At 42.7% G+C, this 20,266-nt stretch overlaps 1 protein-coding gene across 4 annotated transcripts; it reads left to right on the top strand.

Moving 5' to 3' along the window:
- The first annotated feature begins 50 nt into the window (after window positions 1-50).
- Window positions 51-19,558, top strand: LAPTM4A (lysosomal protein transmembrane 4 alpha). 4 transcript variants are annotated; one of them, XM_037894014.2, is made up of 8 exons: window positions 51-305; window positions 9,815-9,935; window positions 12,006-12,082; window positions 12,178-12,300; window positions 13,102-13,197; window positions 16,582-16,680; window positions 18,751-18,841; window positions 19,390-19,558. In XM_037894014.2, exons 1-7 carry the CDS (start codon window positions 201-203, stop codon window positions 18,823-18,825), a joined length of 696 nt encoding a protein of 231 aa, XP_037749942.1. In that variant the 5' UTR covers window positions 51-200; the 3' UTR covers window positions 18,826-18,841; window positions 19,390-19,558. The 4 variants fall into 4 exon arrangements, with proteins under 4 accessions (XP_037749942.1, XP_037749941.1, XP_043398159.1 ...); XM_037894013.2 differs by lacking the exons at window positions 18,751-18,841; window positions 19,390-19,558 and adding an exon at window positions 16,784-18,604; XM_043542224.1 differs by having other exon boundaries at window positions 128-507; window positions 18,751-19,558.
- The last annotated feature ends 708 nt before the right edge of the window (window positions 19,559-20,266 follow it).

Below are 20,266 nucleotides of genomic sequence, written 5' to 3' on the forward strand. Positions count from 1 at the left end.
GCTGCCAATCGCCCGTGGCCGTGGTAACGCCCCCGCCCCTCTTCCGCCTCGCTCCCGTTGTTCGCCGTTGATTGGCCAGAGCGGCGGTGAGACGGCAGCTGGGCTACGCTTCTCTTCTCCACAGGAGAGGGGGAAGGGCCTCGTTGATTGAGACAGCGAGCGAGCGTCCTGTGTGAGGGAAAGGCGCTGCTGCCGCCGCTATGACGTTCAAGGGGAGCCGGGCCCGGGGCCGTTTCTACAGCACCCGCTGCTGCGGCTGCTGCCATGTCCGTACCGGTACCATCATCCTGGGGACGTGGTACATGGTAAGAGGCCCCGCACCCCGCGGGGAAAGAAGGGGGCTCCCTCAGCCTTAGCGCGCTTGTGCGGTGGAGAGGGGGTGCGCTCCCTGGGTCTCGCACTACGCATGCGTGTGGAGTTCGTCCGTTGCTGGGCCGGCAGGCTACCGAGGAGTAGGCAGCACAGCGCATGCGTGCCTGGGGCGGAGACGTGGTTGCCCGTGTTGTGGTGCGTGGACGGTGCCTGGTGGCCTGTATGCTGTGGCTAGTCCTTTTGTGAAACTGCGTGAAATCCTCTCTCCTTCCGCCCCCCTCCTGCCTCGGGAAGGGGCCTTTGTCCTCGCCCCTGCCCCGGCCAGTCGCCGCCCAGCTCTTCCTGCGCGTCTCGCCAGGCTCCGGGCTGGGCGGCGCCCGGTGGGGCCAGAGTCGCTGCGGGCCAGCCGGGCCCTGTTCGCGTTCAGGCCCCCCGCCCCCGGGGACTCGCTGCTTGTGCGGGGCCCCGGGTTGCCGCTCCCGCAGAGTGCGGGGGACCCTCCGCCCCCGCATCGCTTTATCTCACGGGAGGAGGGAAAAGTGGCGCCGCACTTGTTAACTCACCTGAGCCCCTCGGGCTGTTCTCGGAGCGTGACCAGACAGCAAGTGCGAAACATCGGGACGGGGGTGGGGGTAATAGGAGCCTATATAAGAGAGAGCCAAAAATCGGGACTGTCCCTATAAAATCTGGTCACCCTACTCTCTGGCCTGTTTCTTAGTGTAGGTGTCCCAGAGCAGGGACTGTTCTCTGTGTCCCGAGCAACGCTGGATACGTTGTCTTACTAAACGATAACCGCAAGACATGACCCACGGGGGGGGGGGGGTGGTCTGAGTAGGTGGAGGGTAGGACAATAAGATTGTATGGTTGCTTGAATGACTAAGATGTAACCTTTGAGAGCATGATGAGATTTTTAAAATGAATGTCTAGAAGCATATAAACGTTGAAGAATTAAGGATTGAGTAGGGTCCTGGAGGAGGGAGTGGATGCTTTGGAGGACAGGATCAGAATGGGAGTTCCAAAAAAGCCAGCCATGCGTAAGTGGGTGAAAGGAAAAGGACATGTAGGGTCACTCTGTGAGCAAACTATGATGAGTGAAGCAAGCACTGGAAACCAGTGAAGGAAACACAAGGGAAAGAGCAAACACATAAGAGACAGCTAAATTGTGAAGGGTTATGAAAGTTATGCCAGAGGTTAAATTTCATCAGGAGGTGATAGGGAGCTAGCAGTAATTTTTTTTTTTTTGAGTGGCTAAAAGATTATAATACTGGACAAGTTAAAAGCAAAAATTGACAAAATGCAATCAAAATGTAAATTTCCCCTGCTTCAACCAGCTAGTGATGCTATTGTCAGTCACCCATTTGTTAAATTTTCCAGAAAGCACCTTTGTGGTTACTCCATATTGCGCATCATGCTTGGGAGAGGTTTCCAATAAAAAATGCAAAACTAATGCATTATTTTCCTTTGCTGAGATGCTTACAAAAACTTGACAATGGTTTGGCAGTTGGTGTGTTGATCAATATTGCCTCATTGTTTTCTTCTATTCCTCTGTCTATTTTCTGTTTTTTTATGTAGATTTTTTTCATCTGTTTCAACAGATGGTCCATGACTGGTGCTCCTAAATATTAGGGTAATATTGATAAAGCTCTGAAAATAGGTGCAGATTTCAAGAGAAAATGAGAATGAAAAGGCCACCGACAGATCTCTGGGGAACACTGATGAAATCTAGGAGGGGAGGAGGAATAGATGCCGATGTAGTTAATCTGCCATTTGTTTGCCCTTCCAAAACAGTCTCTGGTGCTTTTGGTCAGACAGGTAGGACCTTTGCTCTGGGCGTGGGTTGGGGGAGTTGAGGCAGTGTCACGAATAAGACAGTGATCTGAAAATGCTACTAAAAGTTAGGGCTGGGGCTTGAGAAACTAGTGTGGAGTGAGCTAAGTAGGGTTATAAAGTAACTAGTCTCCTAGGAGGTGTCTGAGTCATTCACCCAGCTTCTGGGCTGGGGGAGGAAATGGAAAACAGTAGCCCAGAACTGTTGCTCCATCCTCTGTGTCATTGAGGCTGGCATTGCAGGACAGGTGGGAAGAGCAGATAGTGGAAGTGGGTGGGGGGGTCAGAGAGAGTATGAGGGGGAAATTATAAAGAAGCTTGGGGTACTAATACAAAATGTTGAGTGTGCAGAGAGAATGAGGAACTGAAAATATGGGTGGGGGAAAATATACAGACAGAAGGGCTAAAATGGCAGTTCCTATCAAAATTGCTTCTTGGTGTATCTGTTTCTAGATTTCCTAATTTCCTAGAATTTCTAGGAAATTGGATGGTTTTTTATCATGGGGGGGGGGCAGTTTGGTTCCACAACTTGGGTCATCAATGGAGTTTGGACCTTTTCGATCCACATCACCTCTGGCACCTTAGCTAATGGAATAACTGACCACAATAGTAGATTGTCATCCTCAGTGTGTACCAGCCACTAGTGTGGGGGCAATCAACATTTTGCTGGTGGGCTTCACAGCTGTTTGCTGACAGCAAAGGAGTGTAGAGACCCATGACTGCTTGGTTCCATTCCAGGTTGTGGAGAGAAGTGTACTGTAGTGCAGTGGTCCTCAAACTTGTTTGATTATGGTCCCTCTTCTTTGTGTCTGTTAAATTTCTCACACCCACCCCCATGTGAGAACCTCTGTTCTAGTGGTTATAATCCCTTCCTTCTGTCTCAATTCCTGTAGGACGTCCTTCTCTGCTTCTGTTTGTCTTCCCCTGCCCCCTCTTCACCTCCTTTCCTCCCCCCCCCCCAAGCTCTTGCCTCTTCCCCCTCTACTCCCATTGCACCTCAAATTTCCTTGAGGCTTACAAAAAGCACATCCATGCCAATAATGCAACATCCTTGCTCCAAAGCCTGGAGCTGCTAAAAGTTCTCAGTGCAATCGCTGTAAGAATTATTATTAACATAGGCAAAACACTACATTTTCCTTCATCTTGTTTTCGGAAATTGCTGAACCATTTTATCTGAAAGTTCCCAAAAATTTCAGCTGAAGGCAGATACCTCGCGTGGAAAACCTTAAGTCCAAGCGTTTGGTGTGGCAAATTTTAAAGGCAATTGAGGGTCTTGTAATGAAAAGTGTCAGGCAATCTTCATTATAGGTGGTGCTGTCAGATCAAATTATAATAGTTGAGTTGAAATACAAGCTGTTCTTAATTTCTGACATTCTTTGTTCTTCCAGTGTTAAACTTTGTTTCAGATTTTATACTTCCTCAATGGCTGTAATGAGGAAAACTCTCTCTATTCTGGTAATCTATCTAGAGACTAGAAGTCACTGTAGGTCAGTGGTCGCCAACCTTTTTATGCACAAGATCACTTTTTAAATTTTAAGAGTAACCCAGGATCTATACTTCCTCAAGGCCCCGCTCCACTCACTGCATCTCCCCTCCCCCTCCCTTGCTCGCTCTCTCCCACCCTCAATCCCTTTCACTGGGCTGGGGCAGGTGGTTGGGGTTCAGGAGGGGGTGTGGGCTCTGGGCTGGGGCTGAGGGGTTTGCAGTGGCGGGGAGCTCTGGGCTGGGGCAGGGAGTTTGAGTGCAGGAGGGAGTATGGGGTGCAGGCTCTGGGAGGGGGCTCAAGCGGTTGGGGTGCAGGCTCCCTCTGGTTGGCAGCACAGCAGGGCTAAGACAGGCTGCCTGCCTGCCCTGGCTCCATGCTGCTTCCAGAAGGGGCCAGGGTGCCCCTGCAGCCCCTGGCGGGGGGAGGGGGACAACATGGCTCTGTGCACTATACCTCTCTGCAGGGGTGCACTGCCCCTTCTCCCCCAGGGCCGCAGGGATGTGCTGGCCGCTTCTGGGAGCGGAGCGGGGCCGGGGCAGGCAGGGAGCCTGCCTTAGCAGCAGCCCTGTTGCACCACCAGACTTTTAGGAGTCTGAGATAGTGATCGACTGGGAGAATCTCCAGGATCGACCAGTCGATCACGATCAACTGGGTTGGTGACCACTGTTTTAGGTAGTTTGGGACTTAACCAGTATGGATATATGTCAAACAAAGGTGATGCCTAAAAGCAGAATAAGTGAATGGTAAACAAATACTCAAAACATTTGCTCTCAGAAGTCTAGTTCTAAAATTTACTATTTTCTTCACTAGGAACTGGAGCCCAGATCCTCAAAGCTATTTAGGTTCCTAACTTTCATTGAAATCTGTCTAAATTAGAAGCCTAAATACATTTTGAAGATCTGGGCCTGAATTCTCCTACCCACCACCTAGATATTTAACAATGCCCAGGGACTTTCCTGGGAGATTTGTGGTAATTTTGAGTTTCAGGATCATTATAGTTCCCTATAAATAACCATTTGTGACAGCTAGGAGGTTTTCCTTCCCTTCCCCCAAATGATCATAAGATGTAGCTTTTAGAGCTCCTTCTTCCCACAGGCTTTCTCAGTGGGCGTGCAGCTTCCAGAGACAGGAAACATATTTATTGTGTTGGCGGGATCAATAAACAGACTAAAAATAATGGCTGCTCCCACTGAAACAATGCTATCTCCTTTTGGCAACAAGCTGTGGTGATTCAGTCAGTGATGCAGTTACTACCTGGTTTTTAGGATTCGTCTGAGCGCTCTAGTGAACATCCAGTTGTTTAGTTAAACTTCTCCGCTTCTGAAGGTTCAATTGCATTCAGTAATGAGCAAATCTTAACAATTTACAAAAATATTTTTTTTATTTCAAACATGGGTTTTTTGGTCTGAGATGCAGGGAAATAACTACAAAAAGAAAAGGAGGACTTGTGGCACCTTATGCTCAAATTTGTTAGTCTAAGCTTTCATGAGCTACAGCTCACTTCATTGGATGCATGCAGTGGAAAATAACTTTTTTTTTAAGAGGGGGAAAATTAGTTTTTTAAATAAGGAGAAGCGGAGGGGAGTGCAAGAGGAGTAGAAGTTTCTTTCTCTCCCCCCTCATAGGAAAATAAGAACCCTCACTTTTCAACTTAGTTACTTATGTTATCATGGGGTAAATCTGATGCTTGGAGGAACCTAAAATTTAGGTCTTTTGAGCCATGAAAGTGAAGTACTTGTCTGCTTAGGAACTGGAAACACTGGCCCAAGAGTGAGACCGTAGTATCCATTAATAAGTCGGCATTTGTCAAGGTACCACACTGTCCTTCCTCTTTTTTTTTTTTTTAAGTAGAAGGAGAAACTGATACCTCCTATCAGTTTGTGGGAACTGCTGCATTTTTAATAGCTTCTGTTATCCACTGGATTCTGAGTAAAAAAAAAATATAGGTAAGTCATCTCTTTCTTGAGCTATGTATATGTGCAGACTATTTTATTTTGAGACTGGTGGTTCTGAATACATGTACAGAGTGAAATACCACTTTTTAAAAACAAAATGTCTTAAAGTGTTAGGTATGAAATTAGTATGATTTCATCTTAATATAATATAGCTCTGAACACAAAACTGAGCCTCTTTTACTCCTTAGCAAGAATAGGGTCGGGAGGCTCCTGTGCATTCCAAAGTGTTTCCTCAACACCCACAAACTGGGGCAAGGGTGGCAATAATAAAATTGGATGAGGTTGTCCTTCAGTTCTATAGATTCCACATGCATGCTGCCTGCAGTGGTTTTCTGGCTCCCTTTCCACCTGACCTAAAAATGTTCAGTTTAATAACCAGGCCTAAAGTGTGTGGACTCCATGGCTGAACAGGTTTGTAGTCCAGAACATACAGTGACTCTCAGCTATTACAACTCCATCTTAACAGAAGCTACCCTTCTTTCAGATGAGGAGGGTAAGACTGGACTCTTCATTTGGAGACATTCATGTTCCTTAATTGAAAAGCTTCTGTTGAGCATTGTGTCATTCCCTTATCCCAGTAGATGTAGTTCACCCCCAGTCTGACTTTTTAGGTAACAAGAAAATAGGGCTAGAAATCTAATCTGGGTGTCTCAGTTGGCAGTACAAATAGAATCACCACACCAGACTTTTTTTAATATTTTATTTTTGAGAGATGGGTGGGTTGTGACTTTTTATCAGTCACAAAGAGTCCAAAATCCAAATGTCAGTCTTGATCAGAAATAAAATCTGTAAGACTTCATACTCCCCATCTTTGTCACCCTCTTTGCATCAGTTTGGGTGGACAAAATAAAATATAGCTACAATACTTAGAATGCAGTTAATGAAACCAAAGGTAATTTTCACTGAAATATTAGGACTTATCTGACCGCTTGTCCCAGTTGAGTAGTGTTTGGATACTGGAATCATGACTTTACAAACACATTTTGACCTGCTTTTGTAATGACTTCTGAATTCTAATGCACTAGAAATGAGCATTTTGAGTGCAAATCCACTGATTTACTTTAGGTGTTAGAACTGAAGTGTTTGTAAAGCTTTGGCTTACAATAGCAGATGATGGAAGCTGAGCTTTAATGTATTATTGTGAAGCTTTTTTATACTGCTAACCTAAGTTTTAACTGAATCTTAAACAGTGGCAATGGTTACATGAGCCTTTTAGTTTTGTGAAGGTGGGGTTAAGAAGTTCTCAAAGCCAAAAAGCTAGTTTCCCAGTATATAGATATTCAGAGTGCAGATACCCTGATTATACATATTATTTATTAAAAATGCCTCTCCATATGAAGGGGTTAGCTTTAGTGAGACTACTGACAGCGTTGGCAGCAGTGAGGAGATGATGCTTATCATGGGAGAGTAGAAAAGGTGGGAAATATGAGAAAGCAGTGAGGACACAGATGAACAAAGGTACAGAAAGATGCAAAATAGCAGACTCGTACGATGCAAATGGATAAACTATCCAGCATGTGTACTGTCCCCCCCCTCCCCCCCCCCCGAAAACTTAAGCAGATGCATTTTAACTTTCAAAATGTGGGAAATGCACATCTAACTGGTATGAACTGTGGTGTCTAACATTTTAACAAGCAACTTCAGTTTCCTAATGAGCTGTTCTGGTTACAGAAGACTTCTGTAATTGTGCATTAATCTGCTACCATTGCATCAGACTCCCAGAGCTTGACCAGCAAACAGGGGAAAATCCAGTTTAAGTACTTGGAAACTGCAAACCCACGCTTTCCTGGACCGCCTTTATAAAAATACATCCCAGTGGAGGCAGGTCTTTCTGAATGAATAATGGGAAATTGTCAATTTTTGTCATCCAAGAAACCTCTTTCAAACTGACTTTTCCTGTTTACATTAGAGATGAATATCAGAAACTATACTCTAACAACTAATTACTAACATCTAATACTGTTGGGTGCTCTTGCAAACTACCTTACTCTAGATGAAAAGGAGTACTTGTGGCACCTTAGAGGCTAACAAGTTTGAGCATAAGCTTTTGTGAGCTACAGCTCACTTCATCGAATGCATTCCACTGAATGTGTCCGATGAAGTGAGCTGTAGCTCACAAAAGCTTATGTTCAAATTTTAGTCTCTAAGGTGCCAGAAGTACTCCTTTTTTCTTTTTGTGAATACAGACTAACATGGCTGCTACTCTGAAACCTATCTTACTCTAGACTAATCACAGTTAAACTGGCTCTTTTTTTCTTGTACAGTAACTCCTCACTTAAAGTCGGCCCAATTAACATGGTTTTGTTGTTACGTTGCTGATCAATTAGGGAACATGCTCATTTAAAGTTGTGCAGTGCTCCACTATTGTTTGGCTGCCTGCTTTCTCCACAGCTGGCAGCCTCCCTATGTGTGCCCTCCCCCCCACAGTGCCGCCCACCCACCAGCAGACCCCACAGATCAACACCTTCCCCCTCCTGCCCCTGCCTCATGCCCATGGCAATCAGCTGGCTTGCAGTGTTTAGGAGGGGGGAGGAGCAAGGACTTGGCACGCAGGCTCCCACTCCCTCCCCTACCTCCTGAACACCACAAACCAGCTGATTGCCCTGGTGGGGGGGGGGGGGGTGTGCCTGCGTGCTGAGTCATCACTCCTTCCCCCCTGCCTCCTAAACTCAGCCAGCCAGCTGATTGCTCCTCCCCCCTCTGTCCTACCCAGAGCAAGGACTTGCCATGCAGGCTCCCCCTCCCACCCTGCACCCCACCTTCTGCCTGTGGCAATCAGCTGGCTTGCTGTGTTGGGGAGGAGTGAGGATGCAGCGTGCAAAGTAAAGGGGGAGGGGAGGGAGAAGAGGCAGGTCAAGGATGGGCGCTTGGGGGAAGGGGTGGAGTGGGGGGGGCGAGGGTTGAGTGGTGGTGATCCTGACAGGGAACGCAGCTTCAAAGTGATTAGGGGAGTTGGTCATCTAATGACTTGCTATAAAGAAATTTACCAAGGGGGGGGGCGCGCGAAAGAAAGCAAAACAACCATCTCTAGATGTGTGTTTTCAAGTTCAGCAAGAGGAGCGCTGGACAATCCACCCTCTTCCACTCTGACTGCACCACCTCAACCAAACTTCATACTTGGCAATGATTGTAGTGTTAAATTGCTTGTTTAAAATGTATATGATGCCTTTTGTCTGGCAAAAAAAAAAAAATCCCTGGAACCTAACCCCCATATTTATATTAATTCTTATGGGGAAATTGGATTTGCTTAACAATTCCCTTAAAGTCGCACTTTTCAGGAACATAACTCCAATGCTAAGTGAGGAGTTACTGTAGTTAAACAGTATTTATTTGAAACACTGGGACCTAGTAACTCTAAACCAGAATAGTGACTTTAAATGATTCAGCCGGCTGCAGCAATACTATAAAGAAAGCAAATGTTATCAAGCATTCGGGCGTACAACCAACCATGGGTATATGAAGTATATCTAATCAAATCTTACTGAATCTTGTGGGGTAAGACTTCACTTTTTTAAATTTTTGCTATTTATCCCCTCTCTTGACCTCCTTTATATAGGTTCTGATCCAGTTCCCATTGAAGTTAGTCTTTCTATTGAGTCACGTGGGAGGTGGATTGGGCCAATAGTATCTAATTTCCCCTCCCCAAAGCCTGCCTCCCTCCACTAAGGCTACTAGCTAGGGTGGAAAAATACTTGTGCTGTTATACCCCCTGCAATTTAAATGAATAGTAGGATGGCTGTAAACTACTCTTGTGCCATATCTAATTGTAGCATTGTCAGTTAGGTGCATTAAGTAGAAACACCTTTTTAAAAAGGTATCTTATGGTGTCATGTTTTATACCTTCTTTTCTTTCCTTGGTTTCACTCTACTCTTTCTAATCAGCTCATGAGATGGATTTCTTCTTCCTTGCATTGTTTCAAAGTTTGTACCCCGCCTCCTTATTTCATCTGAAGTGGGAGGGTGTGGGGAGTCAAAGGCCTCTTCTAAACAAAGTTGCACTGGCTGAAGTTAAGGGGTGACTTTTAAATCAAGACAAGAGTGTCCAACCCAGCTTTTTGTACCAGTTCAAACTGGCTTAAAATAACACCTTCAGTTGACTGTGTGCGGCTTTCTTGTGTAGACTAGGCCAGAGTTTGTGTTACCATCAGAAAAATGATTTCTGAAGCACACATTACATCTTTATCTGCCATATTGTAAGTCTAAATAACTTAAGTAACTGCAGTATCTTTCTCAGGTGGTGAACTTGTTGATGGGCATCTTGCTGACTGTGGAAATGACCCACCCTAATTCAGTGCCAACTGTTGACATACAGTATGAAGTCATTGGTAATTACTATGGTTCGGAGAGAATGGCTGGTATGTGTCTAACTTCAAAGTGCCCAGATTACTACTTAGCAGAAACTAGGGCAAGTGTGCATTCTCCTAGTACATCTTGCATTGCTACTGTGTAATTCATTATTCAAATAAGTCTCATCTGCCAAATGTGTACCTCTGCTTATCATCTTATCTTATCAACTTATCTGCTTATCAGGGGTTACTCTGCTGTCGCTTTAAAAAAATAAAAAAAAATCAGTGTTATGAAAGCCTCTTAAGTAAAACTTACATATTGTGTTTTGACTTCATATCTCTCTCAACATATTAGACACTTGAAAGCAAATCTGTGGGGTAGATTCTGCTGTTTTCTCTACCACTTTGTAGGTTGGCAGATACCTGTAGTCTCCAATTAGACATTTGCTATCCTTGTCTTGATTATTTTTTTACCTACCAGTACCTTTAATTTGATTAAATTACATTGAAAACCAAATTGGCTGTCTCTTTTGCTGAACTTTGATTTACCTTATTACAGAAAGATCTGGATCGTCAAAGACTTCATGGCTCTTTTTTCAGAAGCCAGCTATAGCTATTGTGCATGAGTCTGAATAACTTATGTAAGAACAAAATGTACTGAAAATAGAAAACTTGAATAGCTTTGAATGCTAAGAACACTTAAAGAAGATGCAGGACAGATTCACCAAAGTCATCTTGACACAATCAAAGAACTAATAAGAATGAAATGGTACACAGGGAAAACTATTAAAAGAGAATTCATAGCAGAAATAGTTTGATACTTTAAAAAATTTGTTTTAGAATCACAGACAAAGAAAAATAAATGGTGTGTGTGTATAATCTGAAGATGCAATCATTGAGCCAGTAGCAAAGCTTATGGTGTAATGATTGCACCTTTGTAGGTATCTGACTTCATCATTTGCTTAACTGTGTAACATTATATAATCCAGTATTTGGTATATAGAGTTGTGTGGTGGTTTTCAGTGTACCAGATGCCTTACAAAAACAAGCAAGTCAGAGTCCTTGTCCCAAAGTTTATAACCTGAATTCAAGATGATACAAAAAGTGAGGCTCAGGAACAGATGGAAGGGATTGTGGGATGGAAGAGTAAAGATGAGGGTGACTATAAGACCACATGGTTAGTCAGTTATATAGCCTGATGGTTCCATAACTTATAAGCTTTCTTCCCCCTCCCCACTCATAAAAAAAAAAAAAAAAAAAAAAATTGCTGGAAAGATGGCAATGTGTTTGGATTGGAATGAGGTGAGGCCGATGTAGTGGATCAGGTAGTATCATGAGTATAAATCTGGGAGCCAAAACTCTTGATCTGACCTGTTATGGGCTTACTTCCTGAGGTGCTGAGCACCTGGAATTTCCATGTGAAGTCATGTAAGCACCTCTTGTCTTGTCTTCTATGGGAAGTGTAGATCAACACTTCAGAAAAATAAGGCTATTAATCTTTCTGTTGCAGTTTCCTTAAACTGGGTCAAATCAGTTTCTGTCTCTGTGATCAAAATAAGGAATTATTTATGTGACCAATAAAAGGATGAACATAATGTAGTTTGCAGATGGCAATTGTATGTTCTCAATTTACATGACACAAAAGGAGAATCTTCATTATTCAGACCCCCATTAATAGCCTGAATACTACCACCATGTGGCTTTCGTTTGAATTTAAGTCTCTTCTGCTACTTAAACAGCAGTACCTTCTACAGAGTATGGCACTATGCTCTGTTAAAGAGCAATTTGGTTTCAATGGCTACTGATTTGAGATCAAGTAACTTAAAGCTATAGGTATGGTGGAAGTTGTCCTGTTTTCATATGAACAATTACTGTTGTGGATTGGTTTAATAAAACCAAATTAACTGTTTGGGTGAATGGTATGGAAGGTATTATAATACAGACTGCTATTGCTTATTTATAACATGTAGCTATGAGTGCAAAAACAAAATGAAAACAGTTGGATAAACTGATTATGGGGTGTGGCTAGTCAACAGGTAGATTTTGTGTGCTCAAATTGGAAATACTGAAATTATAAGCCTGTTAGATACCAAAACTGTAAAGTGGTGTGTTAACTTTTGTTTCCCATTTTTAATTCAGAAAATGCTTGTGTTCTCTTCGCCATCTCACTCCTCCTGTTCACAATAAGTGCAATGATGGTGTATGGAGCGATTGCTGTAAGTATATTACGGCATTCAGTTCTAAACTTGGCTAATTTGACTTTCAGATTAACAAACTTTTTTTTTCTTTTTTTTTTTTTTCACCCCCCCAGCACCGAGTGGGCTGGCTCATTCCATTCTTCTGTTACCAGCTCTTTAACTTTGTCCTCAGTTGCCTGGTTGCCATCAGTTCTCTTACTTACATGCCAAGAATCAAAGACTATCTGGATGAGTTAGTAAGTGTCTGGTTAATTAGGTTAATTTACAGGTGACAATCTTGGTTTTCATAAGGGGGAGTGTGGTCTGTGGTTATTTTTTTTTAAATACACTAAAGCATTTGACATGCCAGTCCAAGAAAGGCTCAGTCCCCTTCAGGTATTAAATAGAGCACAAAGCTAATGACAAGCTAGATTTGGTAGGTAGCGTAGATTCAAATGACTTAAATCGTTAACTCCCTCAGGTCAGTTTTTAGAGGTATACAAGTGCATGCTTAACTTAATATAATGGGTTCCACTCAAATACAGGTCTGGCATGGGAACTGGAGTTCTGGATCCAACGAATTTGGCCTCTGTTATTTGTAGGAGATTAGGGGTGGGGGACACCTGCTTTCCACCCTCAACTTGCAGGCCAGCCTGGCACAAGATCATTCTGACCTAGTTGGCATAAACTTGCATAAGTTCTCCTTCTGCACTCTTCCTGAGTGGGATTGTGGGGTCATAGCTGCTTTTGAAGGTGGTCCATGGTGAATTGTTGCCATGGGATTGAGGGAAGGACTTGGTGGTGATTTGAAAGCACAAGACCTCTCTGCAGCTGACCCTTTCTCTGGTGGTTCCCCTGCAGACTCAGTTCAGGGTTGAGGTGGGACAAATTATCCCTGGAGGAAGAGAGTGAGAACTTGAGACATTTCCTAGCTCTTTCACATAAATAATCCATGAAGGGGAGATTTGGGCCCCTCTGTTTGAGCTAATCATCAGTGTGAATATAGCCTCAGATTTTGACACTGATATCTGGATTTTTTTTTTCTCCTTTTAAACTAGCCAGATTTGCCTTACAAAGATGACCTCCTTGCACTTGACTCCAGCTGTATATTGTTCGTTGTCCTGGTGTTTTTTGCCTTATTTATCATCTTAAAGGTAAACTAGATACTTTATATTATTTAAATAACAAATGTTACTTTTCAGAAGTTTGTGTATTGCAGTGTCACTAATACGTAGTTCCAAACTATTCATAATTTGGATTTAGCATCTTGCATTATATTTTGAGGATTTTTAAATTGGAGGATGACTTCAGTTTCATATTTGGCACAGTGAAGTTGATACCTAAACTTCTTTAGTTGCTGTGCTTATTGGGAATAGGGCTGTAGAAAGCGCAGGTTTTTGTGTAGTAGGGGGTAAAAATAAACCTTCAAGTGCTGTCTTTAAATTTGCATCCGTATGCAGTAAAGCTCACAGGGAAGTGGTATAATTAGACAAAGCACTTCATGCATGATCTTTGTTTTTAAACTTTACACAAGTGGGGGAAAATTGCTAGTTAATATTGTATATCACATTCTGAATTTCTTTTCTAGTGTGTTCCTGAATTTGATTGGACCTTCTCTATTCCCTCCCAACCCCTGTGCCCATATATAAAGGGGTGGTGATGTGAGTGGGGGAGATGCATGTAGTTTTTTTTAAATGCCCCAGTGTGTTTAAGAAAGAAACTGAATTAAGGCTTTATGCTATAAAGGAATACTTCTGTGGCTGGTACACCTAAAACTAGAGCTGCCAGTTCATAGTCGTGTGCTCTTCATGGCTGCTTTTTGTGAGCAGAAGATAAGATAAATCTCTAAATTTATATATCTCTAAATTTATATATTTATGAACATGTATGCTTTATGACCCTGCCTACCTACAATAACAAGCTAGTCAGAGTAGAAGGGACAGTAGGGCATGCATGTGCTCACACTAGCTGATCAAACCCAGTCACCAGCTATGACTCTGTTGCAGTCCTTAGTTTGGAACAAGGGTGCAACCATGTCTTAAAATCATTGAGTGGTGTGGAAAGGGTGGAACCAGAATGAACAAAATTAGTCTCTGGAAGTCTTCTGGAAAAAAATTGAAATAGCAAATGCAAATTTTTCCTTAATATTTTTTAGAGTCTTCTTTGAAACTCTATACAGTAGAACCTCAGTTACTAACACCTTGGAATGGAGGTCGTTCATAACTCTGAACAATGTTCTGGTTCTTTCAAAAGTTTACAACTGAACATTGGCTTAATACTGCTTTGAAACTTTACTATGCAGCAGGAAAAACACTGCTTTTAACCATCTTAATTTAAATGAAACAAGAACAAATTTTCCTTACTTTAGCAAATCTTTTTAAACTTTTCCTTTATTTTTTAGTAGTTTACAATTTAACATAGTACTGTACTGTATTTGCTTTACTTTTCTTTGTCTCTGCTGCCTGATTGTGTACTTCCAAATGAGGTATGTGGCTGACCGGTTGGTTCGTAACTCTGAGATTCTGCTGTATTAGAATAACTTGCAAGTGGCAAGTGAAGCTTTTTTGAACAGAACAAAACAGATGTACATACCAACAGCAGGGCCCTAAACACTTGCCATGTGTGCATGAATGTAAATCTCAGTAAGCTCAAACAGGGTATGCGTTGGTAGGCTATTGGGCCATAACTTCACTAAACTGTCTGTCATTTTGCCTTCAGCCACCTGAACAGTGCACAAATAACTACATAATGCAAACTCGGAGTAGGTTCTTTCTATTAGAATATAACTCATTAATTTCAAATGTGTTACTATTTCTACTATGGTAGCCCTTTGGAGCCCAAAGCATAGATTACTCTCAGGCGCTGTACTAATGCCAAACAAAAGGACAGTCCCTGCTCCAAGATGCTTACAATCCAAGTCTGAATAAAATAAAGTTAAACTTTTTTATTTGTTAAAAAAAATAAAAAGTTATGTATAACTGGTGATTGAGCCACACACTTGTACTAAAAGGGCATCAGGTTTCCTGGAGATAAGAGAAAACAGGCTGTTAAAGCTGCTGGTGTGTGGGTTTTTTATTTTGATTTTTCCTCTTCCCCTCAGGTTCTTAAACAGTATTGAGAGCCTAAAAGCAACTCCCAGTTCAGGTCCCTAACAAAACTAGGTTCAAATCTATCCCTCTACATTTTGCAGTGGTGTTGCTGCTCTGGGATAGGGAGAGTGGTGGCTTCCTTTTTCATTAAGACATTTTTGGTGCCCCTTCTCTCTGCCTCCTTCACCCATGGGACCTACTTCCTAGACTCCAATCCCTGACAGAATAATTTCTCTTCTCCCTGGCCTCTCACAGCATTGCTTCTTTTAGCCCCCTGTCTGGGCACTTAAGTCATCCCTCTCTCAGTCCCAAACCCTTAATCTCTGCTCTTTCATTCCCAGCACTCTAGGATGCCAGGATTCGCTACAGTCTCATCTCTGCCTCCTTCCATCACATGGTTTTGGGGGTGAGGGGGAGGTGAGAAAAATAATAAACCCACCAAAACTATTAAGTGTTAATAGTCAGGCTTTGTATACTCTCCCACAGGTCAGGGACCAGTGTTCCCTCTAATTTTTCCCACCCATCTGCAGAATGAATTTTATGTGCACCAATATGGAGGTGATCTGAGATCACCTCCATATTAGTGCACATCACAAAATCCATGTGGTTGGGTGCGGCCAAAGGGTTTGGAGAGTGAGTGGTGGGTGTGGCGGGAGGGAGAAGGGCTCAGGGTTGGGACAGAGGGTTGGGGTGCAGGGGTTAAGGGCTCTAGGCTGGGGCTAGGGAGGAGGAGCTCGGGGTTGGGGTGAACAGGGTGAGGGTTCCAGCTGGGGTTGTGGGCTCTGGTGAATGAGGAGCCTGGGGTGCAGTGGGGCTCCCCAGGGCTACAGTGGTGAGAGGGACTCCCTTCCAGCTCTCTGCAGCAGCACCTGGACTGGGGGGTGGAAGAGGTGTCTCTCCCCTGGGCCACAGCAGGTTTGGGGCTAGGGGAGGGGTGCCTGTCCATTGGCCACAGCAGGTCCGGGGCTTGGGGAGAGTCATCTCTCCCCAATACAGCCCTGAGTGCCTGCATGGCACTTAATAGGCAGCTGCACGGCCATGCAGTTTAGAGGGAGCTTAGTCAGGGACCCAGTGAAGGAATTATCTGTGAGGTCCTTTTTACTACGGTGTTGCGCTTCCATGCACTCCAGTCCCTGAGTTGGTGTGTTACAACCAGGTGAAGGGGATTAAAATTGTTCTCTGATGTGCTGGAGATGTTTGTTCTCTAGAGATGTGTGAGCTACATGTAGAGCATATACTGAAATTTTGGTAGTTTTTGTTCATTAAGAAAGTGACTTCGGTGGGGACATTTAATGTACAAGGCCAGCTGGTTAAATACCTTGGGCCATATTTACTGCTGAGGGTAAAAAACTCCAGTGACCTCAAGAAGTTTGCACCTGCTTCTGTCAGCTGATTTTTTTTTTAAAGCAAATTGATTTTATTTATTAAAATATAACTCTCATCTCTCAGGCTTATCTAATTAACTGTGTATGGAACTGCTATAAATACATCAGCAACAGAAACTTGCCTGAGATAGCCGTGTACCCTGCATTTGAAGCTCCTCCACAGGTAAAGTCTCTTCCTTAGACAAAGGAACAAATTGCCAGTTATTTTTAAAATTGATTTGATGTCTGTATGTACTTCTAAAATTAAACAATGTTACCCTCTCAAGAGAACCAGTTTGAGTTATAGCTGCATTGGCTTCTGTCTGAGCCCCCATGGACGGTACATGAAAGAAATGAGTCAAATCGGGGAATGGAGTAAAAGGTGAATAAATGTATTTATATCCACCGCCTTGTACAGAGGCATTAAAGAGAATCTGATTTAAAGTAACACATGGAAGACCTTTTGAGTGCAGTATTTAAATTTGACAAGACTATATTGATGTTGTGGCAGGCAATAAATTGTGTGAATGCTGCAGCGCTGGCTTGGAGAGTAATATACATGCCTCTGCAAATGAGAATATTCCTCAGATGAAGGATGCTTTTGGAACCCTAATTTCACATTTCTGTGAGGCTGTTGGACAATGCATCATGCATTTAATTTTCTGATCATAGGTCAGAAGATGTCAATCTGGAGGCATCAGATTTTATTTAAATTTCTGTAGAATTTTTCTGACTCTGCCTCAACTGCTCAGGGAAAACAAAGGACCACTGTTGAATGGCAGCTGTTTCAGGACTTCCAGAAGGCCTGCAGCACCTGATCTTTTTGAAGAATGTCAATAGTACAACAGAGCTTCCTCTGCTTTTTCCTGGGCATACAAGGATAGCATTAGTTTCTAGATGGTGGGGCTTCTACCCCCTGTCCATCAACTAGACTCCATTTGGTTTAATTCTTTGGATTAGTAGATATGGGACTTCACAGCACTACGATCCAGGTGCACTAGCTGTCTGATAACAGATCATTGTCTCTTCAGTGCTGGCCAGAAGTTCTCTCTCAGTTCCAGTATGCACCATTAGAAACAAATGGAGTAATATAGGCACTAACTATGGAAAACTGAGCAGTTCCTCCCTGTATTCTGAGGATGCTGGAGTTGAGGGGAGAAACACTCATCTGGTTACATCAGTTTCCATATCAAGGTGCTATCTCTGTCTCTGTACGTACATGAACTCCACCACCATAGTACCTGAACATCTGAATGAAGCTCCTGTGGAAGTGTGATCATTAGATCTAGTAGAGAAATAATTTAGGATTATTGGGAGCAGCAAATAAAATTAGTTAACATATTATAGCTCTAGTTACAGTGGGTACTGTATGACTCAGCAGCAGTACCAGTGGTTCTCCAGACTTCTAGTTCCATGAACTATTTAATAAGAGAACCCATACCGGGACCCAAACCTCAGTCCCTGTGATTTGGTTATCAGAACGTTTTTGTTCTGTGGGCCACCTATGAGAGCTCTGGGGCACACTGTTCCTATAGTTCAGGAACCACTATCCCATACACATAGTAGCAGCATTCCATTAGCTTTGCAAGACTGGATGCTGCTAGTGACCACTGGAGAAGATAGTGGCATGAAATTTATATGAGCATAGAGGGTGATGTGAATTCAGTTCACCAAAGTGAACATACTTTCAGAGTCTAGAATGCAGTAGTTTCAGACAATCAATTGGTATTTCAAAGCCAAGAATGCAGATCTGCAACACCAAGCTATGTTAGTTATCTTTATTTTACGCTTCTGGTGCACGCACACGCGCGCACACACCCCCAGGAAACCCTTCCCCAAAGTGGATCTAGCCTACACGGTTTATAGTTTGTTTTTTAGCAGAAACACAATTGAACATAATTATCAAACACTCTCACAGAATTGGAAAATCTTATGTCAATTTATATTGACAAATGTCTTTTCAACAACTTTTAATTTAAAATTCCAGTTTCTTGACCTTTTTTCTTGGGAGGATGGGAGGTGAAATTGTTTCCCTGCTAGCTCCTTTACTGCTTACTAGAAAAGGATAAAAATGGAATAGAGGTAGTGGCTGAGATTTAGATTCAGCAGAAGAATAAGCTGCTTTTGCTACTTCTGGCATTACATTTGCTGTGAGTTTCACTCTAAAATCTGTCTGCAATAGAGAATCAAGTTGATATGGCCTCTCCTAAAAGCCTCTGCAATCTCAGTTAACCTCACTGGTTTTATTTTCTAGTATGTCCTGCCAACCTATGAAATGGCAGTGAAGATGCCTGAGAAGGAACCCCCACCTCCTTACATACCTGCCTGAAGCAACTGTACTTAACGTTAGTTAACATCTGTACCAACTTCTTGGGTTTTTGTCCTTTTAATCTTGCAAAATTGCTTAAATATTCAGGGCTTTAGGAGCAAATCTTTCTGTTAAAAGATGTTTGATATAACTCTACTAAGCAAAACACATCTGGCAGTAACTTTTTTCCTGTTTGCTTTAGTTTTTGTTCTCTTTAATGGTCTTAAACATGTTTGTTGCCGTATGGTCTTGTACTGCAAACATTAGAACTACATGAGTGAAGTAGTTCATGTGACATCAACTGAACAACTCACATGAGTAAAGTTAGCCACAGGCATACATGTCTGCAGGTCAGGCCCTTAATTTGTAGAGTACTTTTTTGTAAAGTAGTTCATAAAGACAATCTGATCTACCAGCAAAATGGGTGTTTTGCCTTTCTTTAATCATTTTTTTGGGGGGAAAGAGGTTGGGAGGGAGGTTTGAATGTGGTGTGTGTGTGTATATATATATATTTTTTACTTTGCACTTTTCTCACACTATCTTACCTTATTGTTTTTGTTATCTATTGCCTTGAAACATTTTCAGGAAGAGTGAAGTTGGCACTAACATTTGAAGTTTTACAACATGCTGTGAATGCAAGAAAAATGCATACAGAAATTACTTAAATGTGGGAGATGATGGCTGCATGCTTCTAATCTGTATATTTTCTCTATTTGTGATAAATGATACTTTAATAAATCTTTTAAGAAATGTTGACTAGTAGTCTTGACTGTGTGGGGTGGCATGGAGAAGAATTCCCAAACAAATTGTTTACTGATTTGGTAATGATCTAAGGAAACTTTGTATTATGTGCTCACTTGTAGGAGGGGGAACTTTTTTTAAACCAAAAACATGTCACATGGCCTAGGAGAAAGAGGAGACGTTAGTCAAAAGAACAAATGACCATATAATAGAACTTACGTTCTCCAAAATCTCAACCTTCTGTATCTAGGAAAATGTGTGATCTTTCCAGTAAGCTGAAATGTAGAATAAGGGGATATGCTGCCCCTGCTTAAAAAAAATTCCTCACAGCACTTTGAATTTATGGTTTCACCCTTCCTCCCCTACCTCCTCCTTCTCTGAGAAGGATACAAAGTTTGAGATGCCCTGTCATATCCAAGATTGCACAACTTTGCCTTTGCCTCCATCTTGGCTCTCATTGCCTCCCATTCCTCCTAATTTAGCCATACTTGAGAAAGCAGGGGTATAGATGTTTTAATTGCAGCTAGTCCTCTTGGTTTTAATGGCCTGGGTGGGACCTAACTAATGTACACGAACTCCCAAAAGGGAAACTGGTGGTACTGAGGGCACTCATGTTCCAAGCTTATATTAGAACTGATAGAGCAAGCATGCCAGCAGATGTCCAGTTCTGAGCCCTCATATCAACATCTTGCATCTGTCCCAACTCTGCCAAGTTAGTAGC

Source organism: Chelonia mydas, chromosome 3, assembly GCF_015237465.2.
Source record: "Chelonia mydas isolate rCheMyd1 chromosome 3, rCheMyd1.pri.v2, whole genome shotgun sequence".
Lineage (NCBI taxonomy): Eukaryota > Metazoa > Chordata > Testudines > Cheloniidae > Chelonia > Chelonia mydas.

Coding starts and splice junctions, on each gene's coding strand:
- LAPTM4A (XM_037894013.2), top strand. CDS start 201: ATGACGTTCAAGGGGAGCCGGGCCCGGGGCCGTTTCTACAGCACCCGC. Junction 9,936..12,005: donor TGGTTCGGAGAGAATGGCTG/GTATGTGTCTAA, acceptor TTTTTAATTCAG/AAAATGCTTGTGTTCTCTTC. Junction 16,681..16,783: donor CATTTGAAGCTCCTCCACAG/GTAAAGTCTCTT, acceptor TACCCTCTCAAG/AGAACCAGTTTGAGTTATAG.